The sequence below is a fragment of the Vicugna pacos genome, chromosome 15 (assembly GCF_048564905.1).
Source record: "Vicugna pacos chromosome 15, VicPac4, whole genome shotgun sequence".
Taxonomy (NCBI): domain Eukaryota; kingdom Metazoa; phylum Chordata; class Mammalia; order Artiodactyla; family Camelidae; genus Vicugna; species Vicugna pacos.
Genome location: NC_133001.1, coordinates 1255696 through 1270169, shown reverse-complemented (window position 1 = coordinate 1270169; position 14474 = coordinate 1255696). Strand labels below are relative to the sequence as shown.

General features: G+C 33.8%; 2 protein-coding genes across 2 annotated transcripts; both read left to right on the top strand.

Annotated features, from left to right (window-relative positions):
- Positions 1-895: 895 nt before the first annotated feature.
- Positions 896-1765, top strand: LOC102527738 (olfactory receptor 14C36-like). Its single transcript, XM_031674350.2, has one exon. The coding sequence runs from the start codon at positions 896-898 to the stop codon at positions 1763-1765; it is 870 nt and encodes a 289-aa protein (XP_031530210.2).
- Positions 1766-10785: 9020 nt separating this feature from the next.
- Positions 10786-11718, top strand: LOC107035213 (olfactory receptor 14C36-like). Its single transcript, XM_072938362.1, has one exon. It carries the CDS (start codon positions 10786-10788, stop codon positions 11716-11718), a length of 933 nt encoding a protein of 310 aa, XP_072794463.1.
- Positions 11719-14474: the final 2756 nt, after the last annotated feature.

Sequence of the window (14474 nt, the reverse complement as noted above, 5' to 3'; positions counted from 1 at the left end):
TTTACATTCTGAAGTATACACAGAAAGTACTCAAGCTATTTTATTACAACCATTTAAGATTTAATGATATTTACTCAAGTTTGAATGAGAAGGTAGAATATCATCTACAAAAGTTATAATAGTAAATTTAGTATTTATTTCCTCACATAACCACATAGAAATGTTCTCTACCCAAGTTTACTTAATCTAGACCAATGCCTCTTGAAATAACTGTAGTGAAGGCCATTTTCAATTTCCTCTGAAATTTTCTTGAGGCGTAATTTAAAAAGAATTAAAATGGATTTCAGGAAAATTATACTAAAAAGTGACACAAACACGAGCATGGAAATTCTTAATCTCAGTTTCTGTGCTTATCCCTAAAGACTAATCTGAAGAAGTTATGAACTCTTGTTGATCCACAGTCAACGTTCTGTAAGACATTAAGCTAAACTTCAACTTGTGTCAATATCCAACTAGACATGGGGTACAATTCTAAATAAACGTTAAAAACTGTCATTGAGACTTGACTTGGAAGTATCTCTATCTATCTATCTATCTATCTATCTATCTATCTATCTATCTATCTATCTAGTGATAAATCTTCATTAAAATAACAAACCTCAGTGGGCTGGATATTATTGAATAAAGTAATAACTCTCCACGTTATAACAAAATAATGAGATTGGAGAGTCCCATCCTTAGCACTTTGCCATGTTAAGTACTCAGTGGTGGCAATAAGATGGACAGATCCAAAGTCTAATGATGGACATTTAATGCATATAAAGACCAGCTGTATGAGATACAGAAGCCCATGTTCAAATAAAATATTTAAGGAAACTACATTAATTATTTTTCTGAGTCCTGTGTCTCATGGTTTATCCCTTTTATTTTCCAGATCAACCACCTTTTCCAAAAGATGGCCAACTCCACCACAGTGACTGAGTTTCTCCTCATGAACTTTGCTGACAGATGGCAGTTACGGCTCCTGCACTCCATGCTGTTCCTTCTGATCTACTTGGTTACCTTGTTAGGGAATCTTCTCATTGTCACTGTCACCACACTTGACCAGAAACTTAACATGCCCATGTACTTCTTCCTCAGAAATCTGTCTGTCTTAGATATGTGCTATGTTACTGTCACTGTCCCCAATGCCTGTGTCAACTCTCTCACTGGCAACAGCACCATTTCAGTGGCTGGGTGTGCATCCCAGGTATTCCTGGTCATTTATTTTGTCTATGTGGAGGTGATGTTTCTCACCATTATGGCCCGAGACCGCTATGTGGCCATCTGCCAGCCCCTCCACTACCCAGTTGTCATGAGCCACCAATGCTGTGTCCAAATGACACTCGCCTCCTTGCTCAGTGGTCTTGTCTGTGCAGGTGTGCACACGGGTCAAACATTCCAGCTGATCTTCTGTCAGTCCAATGTGATCCGTCAGTTCTTCTGTGATATCCCCTCTCTGCTAAGAATCTCCTGCTCTGATACCTCCAGCAATTTCCTTTTAATTCTCTTTTCTGCCATTGTGGTTGCTGGGGGCTGCTTTATCTTTATTACTATGTCATATATTCACATATTTTCCACTGTGCTAAAGTTTCCAATCAGAGAGCAAGGAAAGGTCTTTTCCATCTGTGTCCCTCACATTCTTGTGGTGTCTCTCTTTCTAGGCTCTAGTCTCTGTGTGTATCTAAGGCCTTCAGTAAATTCTGAAACAATTCAGGACATGATTCTTTCTGTTTTTTTATACCATAGTTCCTCCATTCTTAAATCCTATCATCTACAGTCTTAGAAACACACAGGTAAAAGAAGCTGTGAAGAAAGTTATGTTAAGAAACTTTCATCAACAAATGACTGGATAAAGAAGATTTGATATATTTATGCAATGGAATACTATTCAGCCATAAAAATGACAACTTGATGCCATTAGCAGCAACATGGATGTACTTGGAGAATGTCATTCTAAGTGAAATAAGCCAGAAAGAGAAAGAAAAATACCATATGAGATCGCTCACACGTGAAATAAAAAAAAAAAAGAACACAAATACAAATCAGGAACAGACTCATAGACATAGAATACAAACTTGTGTTTGCCAAGGAGGAGGAGGGTAGGAAGGGACAACCTGGGAGTTTGAAATTTGTAGATACTGACAGGTATATATAGAATAGATAGACAAAATTATACTGTATAGCTCAGGGAAATATATACAAGATCTTGTGGTAGCCCATGGTGAAAAAGAATGTGACAATGAATATATGTGTGTTCATGTATAACTGAAAAATTGTGCTCTACACTGGAAATTGACACAACATTGTAACTGACTATAACTCAATAAAATAAAATTTAAAAACAGAGAAACTTTTATTTTGGAAAATAATAAATCACATCATTTTATCCCAGCAACACTGAATGAGATTCAATGTGTGTAAAATAACTTCTGTCTGGGTGTTATGTATTAGACTGCTCCCTCCAAATTCACTCTATTGAGACCTGTATAATTAATCCTATAAAATAATCATTGTGTTTTATATTACCCTTTTTATTTAATCTCTGTTAAAGCTAGCAGCTCTATTTTTAATGAATGAATATGACCCAAGATATATGATGAAAATCATTTTAGATTATATATGTCTGCTATTCATTAATTATTAACAATATCAATAATATCTGAAAGGAATCCTTAGCAAATCAAATATGTAAGTAATTTGCAGGCTGTGCTATCTGTATTTAGACAGTGAAATTTGAAATATCTATGTAAATAACATGCTGCAGAATAACACACACATGTGAAAAATATAAATAATTAATTAATTAATTTTATTAATTTTTATTAAAGTTTTTGTTTCCAAACTACTCTCATTGGTTCATAACCACTTTGGTACATGCTTAGGATCAAATTATCTAAGGTAAATTGTGTAACAGAGAAAATGGGGAAGAAATAATTCCTTCTAAAATTATTAAGTGGAAGAAAAATATGAATACCAGAAAATTAATTATATTTTGACATACAGTTAAAAAGTAGGAAAACATAACTATATTATTTAAAACAATTAATAAAAATTGAGAAAATATACTGGTGCACCATTCTATATTTGTCTCAATAGATTAGCTGACTCTGAGTACTTCATAGAAGTGGCATGATAGAGTATTTGCCTTTTTGTGAGAGGCTGATTTAACTTAGCATAACGTCCTTAAGTTTCACCCATGATGGAACGTATGTTACAATTGTTTTCCTATTTAAAGGTGAAAAACATTTCACTGTACGTACGCCACATTTTCTTTATCCGTTCATCTTTTGATGGACACTTGTGTTGCTTTTACCTTCTTGTTGGCTTCATGTTTTGAGTAACTATGCTCCAAGGTTCATACTTAGAATGAACTGAGATCTTCTATGTGGCTGAGGACTTTATATTCTGAATGAAATTCAGAACCCTTCATGAAGCTTATTCCTGAGTGCTTTAAACTTGTATTGCCATCTCTCCTGTGATAATTCACCTTTGTGCATCAGAGGGATGGAATGGGGGGATTTTTCTTGTTATGTTTCATAGGAGTGTGTAGAAATATCGAATTTTTTCAGAGGGAAAGACTGAAGCAGCATTATCACAGAGAGGCTGAGAAAGGGTGCCATGATTAACATTCAGAAGATAAATCATGAAAAAAAATCTCCAATTATTTTATTAAAATCATACAAGATTTAATCATATTGACTCGAGGTTGTGTAGGGGTATAGATGAGTCATTTGCAATATTTATCATAGTAAAATTTTATTATTTATTTTCTCATAGAATTTTTTACAGAACGACCACATAGAATTCTTCTCTACTGAGGTGAATCACTTAGACCAGTATATCTGTAAATGGTGGTAGTGAAGACTAACAGTATATCCCTGGTTCAGTATTACCCATCTCAGATTCAGAGATAGGAAAACTGATGATATACCTGCTTTAGTAATATTTCCCAAGGTTTACAAATTTTTATTTGAATGCACACATTGTGTAGTGAGTATTTGCTAACTCTAACATTGGTTTTCAATACATAATTATCAACTCTATTGAAATACTTAAAAAGAAACTCACAACATGCTGATGACTTTGAAATTATCAGTCTACGTACATTTTTTTCAAGGTTTTTTTGTTTTATGACATTTTATTAATAAGCACGTTATGAAATCCAAATCCATTTGAAAAAAACGTTCATTGTATTTCATATACAATACACCTAAATACACATACTCCCATTAGGCAAATAAGTCATTTATGTGTTAAATATTCCTGAGATTTATACAATGCAATACATTCTGGTTTTGATTCCTAGAATTAACTCAAACCAGCTTCTCAAACTTGCACTCATTATTGAGAATTAATTTTCTTACATGGAATGTGGAACCTGCCCTTTTCCCTACAGAACGACTGATGTCAAACTGACAAAATATCAATAATAAATAAATAAATAAACAAATAAATAATAAAACAATATTGGATTCTCTAAAGAGAATTAAAAAATATCTACTTGAATAATCTGATGGATGAGTAGACAAGAGTAAAATAAGCATCAAAATCGTCAAACAATACAGTTATTAAGCTTGATGGAAGAATAGCTGATACATGAAGATAGATTGTTAGATAGATATAAACAGTTATAAGATAGACAGATCTAGACAGGTAGAGAAAATGGCCAATTTCATATGCAGTGGGGAATAAATATGTGTGTATGTGTGTATAGCAAAAGAACATAATTTATAAATAAACATTGTATATCTTATGTTGTTAAATTTTGAATCTTCTCTCAATATCTCTTCCACTCTCTCTTTTTGTATATAAAAGGAATCAAAATTAGTAAATTTACTTTCATAACCGTAGATTCATATTGCTTATTTTGGTCTACTTAATCTGCTGGATTTAAGAGCACTGTATTAAAAATCAAATTAATATCAATAATCTATCCAGTTCTCTTTACAATTTTGGCTGTTTTGGTTTAGCTACAACTGTATAGATACTACAAATATTTAGTAAAATGGAGGAAGTCAACAATAAGATGCTAGAGTATAGTAAGCATTGTAGTTAGAAAGGCATGACTTCAAAGCCCAGGTATGTTCTTTCTTCTGCCCTCAATGTCTTTTCGGAGATCACTGACCTCACTCAATCTAGGAATCTGAGTTTGATACAAAGCAGTAACATTGGGACCCGTCTTTTAAGATTTTTATGGATGTAAATCTACACACATTACTTTAACTCATTTATTTTCATAGGAGCTCAAATTAACAACTAAATGTTCCACATTGTACAGTAAGTACAATTTTCAAATGGATGATGGCCAGTGATTTTGAGGGGTTTGGTTTTTGGTCAGATATCAATGAGTGTGTCTTTCAGGCCAACCATTGACCATTACAGGACTTTACTTGGCTGACCTCATCGGAAAAACATGTCATTCCCACACCAGACTTGATGCACAGTCATTACATTGCAGTCCCTGAAAAAGCTTGTGCTCAGTGACTCAGTTGGAATCTGGTTTGGCCGTGCTATCATATGTGACTACATTTTGGCTCAAATGCATTCACTTTAGACCTCTGTTACATCCGCCTTCCTTATAAGGGGGAAGAGGAGAAATCTTCAAGACACTTTACTCAAGTATCCCATACTTTCTAATCCTACTCCCCCCTTTTCTTCCTCCCCGGGTCCCAGCCAATACAGCTGCAAGAACGTTTTGTTTGGGCCCCCTGAAAAGTGGTATGACCTGCACATATGTGCTGATTCTTCTGGCCGATGACCAATGACCACAAACATAGCACAGTCAGTGCCTTCTCTAGTTCATCCTTCATTTGTACCATCATAGGAAGTGATTAAAAGCTTAGATATTACTTTCATTACTGGCTTGTTGCTACTCAACATGTGGCCCTCAGCTTTCCTGCAGCTCAGTGGAAACTTTGACAGAGTCATCTCAATTTCTCTCAATTCAACACAACAGATACAAATAAAATTATATTTTACAAAGCCAATGACTGAGGTCGTGTCATTTGCCCAGACCAAGGCAGACACAAGTTATCTGGGTCCCGTAAAATACATAACAGTATCATTAAGATCACAGAGATGCCCCCAATACAAACTTTGAAGGATAAAAATGCATGTACATTCCCTACTTCTATTATTTTATTAACTTATTAATTATTTACACACACTTATCTGTAACACACTTCTAGTTGGTCAACCCTTTTCTTCTTTAATTGGGTCTCATTTTAATTGGGTCTCACCTGTGCTGTAGAGATTGTTACCAGCTTGAAATTACCCTTGGGCAACTGACCAAAATTCAATCACAAAGATTATCTTCCCAGAGGCTTTGAAGTGATGACAGCTATGTCCATATTTTCAGAGAAAGCAGAACGTGACTGGCCTACGTCCACAAAAAATCGATGCTTTTTTCATATGAAAATTTTCTCAAAACTTATCACATGGGCAAATTTGGTCAATCCATCTTAAAGACCGTGATTTGGAAAATTTAACAAAAGAAACATATGTTCCCTCATAGATAAGAACATGCAGTACTCTAAAGTAAGTACTTTTTGGTCTCTACTGTTATTAATGTCTTCCTAACTTCTTTACTTTCCCATCACACTCTGTTTTTTCAGGAGATTTTTTGCTACATTTGTGCTTTTACTATTGTTTTAGAAATGAACATTTTCAAAATTGAAAGTATGGCTAGAATATCAATGCAATGGCCCTACTTATTTTACTCTATGAAACAATAAATAACTTTTTAAAAGAGTAAGTTGACCCATTAAAAGAATAGGAGCAAGCGTAGATAATTCTTATCAAATGTCTTATAGTCTCTGCTATCATTGTGTTGACACAATAGTTACATCAGGGTGTGTGATCTGCTCATGTTTAACATCCTGCTGATAGGTGTTTCTTTATACTGTTCCTATTGATTTAAAATTCTTATTTTCAAACATCTATAGACCATATACTTGGAAAATCCTCAGAACCATGTGTACAGGATTTCCAGATGAGCCTAAGAAGAAATCAGCTTTAGGGTAAACAAATAATAATATAAGACTGTTGGAATTTATCTCTTTTTTTATCTGTGCGACTAGATGGTATATATACACGTCCATTGTAGATTACCAGTATCAAGATAATTAGTACATTCATCACCTCACATGGGTAACTTTTTCTTACGACAACGCTTAAGCAACTTTCAGGTATACAAGGACATATTTTAAACTATAATCACTATGCTCTACACTAGATCTTTAGAACTAATTCTTCAGATTGAACATTTGTACCCTTTGACCCATTTCCCTTTGCCCTCGCCCTGGCAACCACCATTCTATTCATTGTTTCTATAAAATTTCCTTTTTAATTAGATTTTACATATAAGTGATAGTATACATTATTGGTATTCATTTTTCTCTGTCTGGCTTATTTCACATAGCATAATGCCCTCCAGGTTCATTCATGTCTTTGCAAATTGCAGGGTACCCTTCATGGCTGAATAATATCCCATTGTGTGTATACATATGCACACACACACGCACACAGATTTTTTTTTGTTTCCTTTCTTTTCTGGTAGCACATTTAAATTGTTTTCATATCTTGATGATTGTGAATAAAGATGCAATAAACATTGGCATAAGAGAGACTCTTCAAAATGACTGATTTTCTTTCCTTTGGATATATTCTTAGAAGTGGGATTTTAAAATACTATTAAAATATTATTAAATGATATGCTTTTATTAAAATCTGACAGTTTTTTAAATAAAATGCATTTATATTTAACTGTTTAAAGTATGTGAGGTCTAAAATGAGAGTAAGAAAGTAGTCTAAAATGAGAATAAGAAAGTAGCTTATTTCTTTTGTATTTTATTCTTACATGAGACTACTGCCTTAGGCTGTGAAAGCTGCATGTTCCCTATGGTACTTATGCATAAAAAATAATCAAATAAGTAAGGAATTTTCAAGTTATAATTTTGTCACATAAATAAAAAAGTATGTCTATTAAGTTGTGTTCAAAAGGAAAAATTTGCTAACCTCAATTGGAAAGAGAAATAGTAGGTGACATTGTCTTTTCAGTTCTATGTCACCTTGACAGGTTTGAAGAATATATCTTTATTTTTCATTTAATAGTTTGGAAAAGAAAGAAGTCTTATGAATTCCCTACTACTTTTTTTTAGGATCCACTATTTTTTTAATTTAATTTTATTGAATTATAGTCAGTTTACAATGCTGTGTCAATTTCCAGAGTAGAGCACAATTTTTCAGTTTTACTTGAATATACCTATATTCATTGCCACAATGTTTTTCACCATGAGCTACCACAAGATATTCTATATATTTCCCTGTGCTATATGGTATAATCTTATTTATCTATTCTATATATACCTGTCAGTATCTACAAATTTCAAACTCCCATTCTGTCCCTTCCCACCCCCCAGCCCCTTGGCAACCACAAGTTTGTATTCTATGTCTGTGAGTCTGTTTCTGTTTTGTATTTATGTTCATTTGTCTCTTTCTTTCTTTCTTCTTCTTTTATCTTTTTTTTAGATTCCACATATGAGCGATCTGATATGGTATTTTTCTTTCTTTTTTTGCTTACTTCACTTAAAGTGACATTCTCTAGGAATATAAGATCCATTATTTTTTAATTTTAGATAATCATTTTTGTTTTTAAGTATTATATTTTACCAACACTGGAATCAAGCACCTAAAATAAGATGATATTTTCTTTCTTTCACCAAAATTCCGCCATCTGGAAGAATTTTTAAATGGTTATGGGTAATTTGTTTTAAAAAATATTGCTAGATGAAGACCTTAGCTTATACATGTCACATGTTGGCATGAGTTTTACTATTTTAGACACTATGCAATTTACTAATTTAAGGTAATTAAAAAATATAATTCCTTTGAGAGCTAGTTATCTGTGCAACACAGCATTGAGAAGAATGTCAGTAGTCAATCAGTTATCTTTAAATGCACCTTTTTAGTAACTTAGATGCATGCACTCATGACTGAAACTATAAAAAGTTCTGAGTGTATTTTGAAATTGAGAAGGTGGCTGATGTGAGAGCTTTGATATCACATAGGGGACAAGTGGAGAATGGAACTTTATATAAGATTCTGTATACCTTTTTACAAAAGCACTTAAATTTCACACTTTTGCTGTGCAAAGTAATAGATAAATACTTGGGACTGGCCAAGAATACTACAACCTTGGAGAAAACATTTATTTTCTGTTATGCCCTAGAAACACTGATGAGAAAGTGGCTTCTGTGTGGGAGATTTTAGTTAATGTGTGAAGATGCTGAAGAGGAAAAAGTTTTCGGACTGCAGAAGAAACAGACTCCTCACAGACCCATAATTCCTCAAAAATGTTTCAGAAATGATATGTGCAGAACTAAAATTTTACTAGAAAGTACAGGTAATACTTTTAAAATAAATGATCACAACTGAAATGGGAAAAAAAGCAATGAAAAAAACCAACAAGACAAAGACACACCACTTTGCAGACAGAAACAGAAGTTACCATTAGGTAAAAGGGCTGGGATCAAATCTCCATTAGTAAACTGTTCATGTTAATAATGATATTTAAATTTTGTGGTAAAATATATTTCTATATGGAAATTTTACCAAATTATCATGTGTATTACTGTTATTCACATGGTGATACTAAATTGGCAGCAAATGTGGCATTCAGGAACAGAAGAGAGGGAATTAAATCACAGAGTATTAATAAATAGTAAAATAATAATTTGCTAGGAATAAACAAGTATAAATGATAAGGAATTTGTGCTTAGAATGTGAAACTTTCAGATTATTGTTTTGCAGGAGGAAACCTTTTTGTTTCCAAAATTAAGTATAACTTTAAATAGCAAATGTATCTGTAGAAGAAATTGAATTTGTTGATGGAAATTACATTCTGAAGATACACACAGAAAAGTAACTCTAGTTATTTTATTACAACCATATAAGATTTAAAAATACTCAAATTTAGAATAGGAGTGTAGACATAATCATCTATGAAATACCTAATAATAAAATTTAGTATTTATTTCTTCACATAACCACATAAGAAATCTTCTCTACCCAAGTTTATGTCACCGAGACCAGTGCCTCTTGAAATAACTGTAGTGAAGACCATTTTCAATTTCCTCTGAAATCTTCTTGAGTAACATTACTTTGAAAGAATTCAAATGCATTTATAGAAAAATAACTCTTTAAAATGACACTCAAAATCTAAATGCAGAAATTCTTAATCTCAACTTCTGTGTTTATCGCTAAAGACTGATTTGAAGAGTTTATGGCATCTTGTTGATCCACAGCCAGCACATTGTAGAAGGTCAAGCTGAACTTCAACTGTGTGTCAGTATCCAACTACACACGGGATACAACTCCAAATCAAAAGTAAAACTGTCTTTGAGAATTGATTCTGAAGTATATCTAGTTTATCTATCTATCTATTTATCTATCTATCTACATACCTATCTATCTACAAAGTGATAAATCTTCATTAACATAATGAATCTCAGAGGGCTGGATATTACTGAAAAAATAATAACTCTACATGTTGTAACCAAATAATGAGATTGGAGAGTCCCATTCTTAGCACTTTGCAATGTTAACTACTCAGTGGTGACAATAAGATGGACAGATCCAAAGTCTAATGGTGGACATTTAATGAATATAAAGACCAGCTGTATGAGATACAGAAGCCCATATTCAAATAAAATATTTAAGGAAACTACATTAATTATTTTTCTTGAGCCCTGTGTCTCATGATTTATCCCTTTTATTTTCCAGATCAACCACCTTTTCCAAAAGATGGCCAACTCCACCACAGTGACTGAGTTTCTCCTCATGAACTTTGCTGACAGATGGCAGTTACGGCTCCTGCACTCCATGCTGTTCCTTCTGATCTACTTGGTTACCTTGTTAGGGAATCTTCTCATTGTCACTGTTACCACGTTTGACCCGAAACTTAACATGCCCATGTACTTCTTCCTCAGAAATCTGTCTGTCTTAGATATGTGCTATGTTACTGTCACTGTCCCTAATGCCTGTGTCAACTCTCTCACTGGCAACAGTGCCATTTCAGTGGCTGGGTGTGCAACCCAGGTTTTCCTGGTCATTTATTTTGCCTATGTGGAGCTGGTGTTCCTCACCATTATGGCCCGAGACTGCTATGTGGCCATCTGCCAGCCCCTCCACTACCCAGCTGTCATGAGCCACCAATGCTGTGTCCAAATGACACTCGCCTCCTTGCTCAGTGGTCTTGTCTATGCAGGTGTGCACATGGGTCAAACATTCCAGCTGACCTTCTGTCAGTCCAATGTGATCCGTCAGTTCTTCTGTGATGTCCTCTCTCTGCTGAAGCTCTCCTGCTCTGATACCTCCAGCTATTTCCTTTTAATTCTCTTTTCTGCCATTGTGGTTGCTGGGGGCTGCTTTATCTTTATTACTATGTCATATATTCACATATTTTCCACTGTGCTAAAGTTTCCAATCAGAGAGCAAGGAAAGGTCTTTTCCACCTGTGTCCCTCACATTCTTGTGGTGTCTGTCTTTCTCAGCTCTATTCTCTCTGTGTACCTAAAGCCTTTGGTAAACTCTGAAACAATTCAGGACATGATTCTTCCTGTTTTTTATACCATAGTTCCTCCATTCTTAAATCCTATCATCTACAGTCTTAGAAACACACAGGTAAAAGAAGCTGTGAAGAAAGTTATATTAAGAAACTTTTATTCTTGGAAATAATAAAAAAGTCCATTCCAAGTTTATCCCTGAATTTGATCCACACTTCTATAATTAACTTTATGTCTGGGTTTTAGGTATTGGAAAGCTCACCCAAATTCACTCCATTGAGACCTGTATAATTAATCTTTTAAAATAATCATTGTGTTTTCTATTGCAGAATATTTTAGACTCTTTCTATATGCATAGTTCCTCTCACCCTTTGCCTTTGTTCTCTAGTAGTTGTTAAAGACAGAGGGAGAGTTGTTTGGTTAAATACAATTTCTTCTGAGCATCTTGAAGATATAATTACATAACCAGGACATTTTTTACTCTTTAATTAAGGCATATTATAAATAATAGAAAATGTACTATTTGAACCATTTCAAAGTGCACAATTGAATGGTGTTAAAAACATCCGCACTGTTGTGAAGCCATCATCACAATCCATCTCCCAAACTCTTTTCATCTTGCAAAACCGGCACATCGGACCCATAAAACAACCCTCAGTTTCTCTTGGCCCTTGTCCATGGCAACAATCAATCTAATTTCTGTAACTAAATGTTTTAACTCTCTTCGCACCTGACATAAATGGAATAAAATAACATCTGTCCTTTTGTACCTGGACTATTTTATTTTGCTTAATGTCTTCAGAGTTCATCTATGTTGTACCATGTATCAAACTTCACTTTTGTTTAAGGCTGGATAATGTTTCATTGTAATTATCAAAAGTTCTTTATCCATTCACATGTCATGGATGCTTGAGTTGATTCCAACTTTTTACTTTTCTGGACAATGCTGCTATAAACATCGGTGTAGAAACACCTCTCCAAGACTCTGCTTTCAACTCTTTTTGAGTGTATACCCAGATGTGGAATTGATGGATCTTATAGTAATTCTATCATGAACTGTTTGAAAAACCAATATATTATTCTTCATGATTGTTCTGCCATTTTACATTTTCACCAGCAAAGCAGGAGGGTTCCAATTTCTCCATATATTTGTCAGCATTTATTTTATCCTTATATTTTGTTTTATTTTTAAATGGAAGTATAGTTGATTTATAATATTACATTAGTTTAAGGTGTACAACATAGTAATTCAGTATTTTTATATATTATACTCCATTTAATATTATTGCACATATTGGCTGCATTCTGTATGCTGTAAAATATTGTATCTCACTTACTTTGTACTTTGTAGTTCGTACCTCTTAAACACATACCACAACTTGCTTTTCCCCTATCCCTCTTCCCACTGCCAATCACTAGTTTCTTTTCTATGCCTGTGAATCTGTTTCTGCTTAATTATATTTATCCACTTGTTTTATTTTTTAAATTTCACATATAAATGATAACATGTACTTGTTTTTCTCTGATATATTCCACTAAACATAATACTCTCAAAAGCCATTTGTGTTGTTGCAAATGGCAAAATTTAATTCTCTTTATGGCTGAGTAATATTCTAGTGTCTCTGTATATATACATATACATCCTGCATCTTTTTTATCCATCCATTTATTGATGGACACTTAGGTTGCTTCCAAATCCTGGATATGGTAAATAATCGTGCTATGAACATTGGGATGCATTAACCTTTCAAATAAGTGCTTCCTTTTCTTCAGATTCCACCTAGGATTGGAACTGATGGATCATGTGGTAGTTTTTATTTTTAGTTTTTGAGGAACGTCCATACTGTTTTCCAAACTGCGCCAGTTTATGAATTCACCAAGAGTGTACTAAGGTTCCCTTTACTCCATATCTTTGCTAATATTTGCTACTTGTCATTTTTTTCCTTTTCCAGTTTTATTAGGTAGAAATATTACAGTTCAACTGCACATACACATTGTATTGCATGTAAATACATATATACAATATACTGCACATATTTTTAGTTTACATATATGTACTGATTATTGTTTCTAAGAACAGATTAGAGTGTTAGCTTTTTAAACTCACACAGTTATCAAAGGAATAAAGCCAACTACAAAATAAGAATCAGCAGGATGTGGTAATCCAGTCATAAAAGACAGTCAGATGTGCTTACACATATTCAAGAAATCAATCATCTTAGTTATAAATAATAAGTAGTTCATTTATGTCATTATTATTGTTATTATTTTTTAAATTCCTCATATAAATGATATTATATGGCATTTTACTTTCTCTTTCCAGCCCACTTCACTTAGAATGACAACCTTCAGGTTCATCCATATTGCTGCAAATGGCATTATTTTATTTTTTTTATGGCTGAGTAGTGTTCCATTGTATATATGTGCCACATCTTCTTTATCCAGTCATCTGTTGATGGGCATATGGGTTGTTTCCATGTCTTAGCTATCGTAAATAGTGCTGCTATGAATGTTGGGTTGCATGTGTCTTTTTGAGTTTTATTTTCTCCGGATATATGCCCAGGAGTGGGATTGCTGGATCATATGATAAGTCTATTTTCAGTTTTTTAAGGAACCTCCATACTGTCCTCCATAGTGGCTGCACCAATCTACACTCCCACCCACAATGTTGAAGGGTTCCCTTTTCTCCACACCCTCTCCAGCATCTACCATTTGTAGACTTTTCAATGGTGGCCATTCTGGCTGATGTGAGGTGACACCTCATTGTAGTTTTGATCTGCATTTCTCTGACAATTAGTGATGCCGAGCATTTTTTCATGTGCCTATTGGCCATTTGTATGTCTTCATTGGAGATTTGTTGTTTATGTCTTCTGCCCATTTTTGGATTGGGTTGCTTGTTTCTTTGATATTAAGGTGTACGAGCTATTT

Bases quoted from the DNA above. Each gene is read 5' to 3' on its own strand.
- LOC102527738 (XM_031674350.2), top strand. From the start codon at position 896: ATGGCCAACTCCACCACAGTGACTGAGTTTCTCCTCATGAACTTTGCT.
- LOC107035213 (XM_072938362.1), top strand. From the start codon at position 10,786: ATGGCCAACTCCACCACAGTGACTGAGTTTCTCCTCATGAACTTTGCT.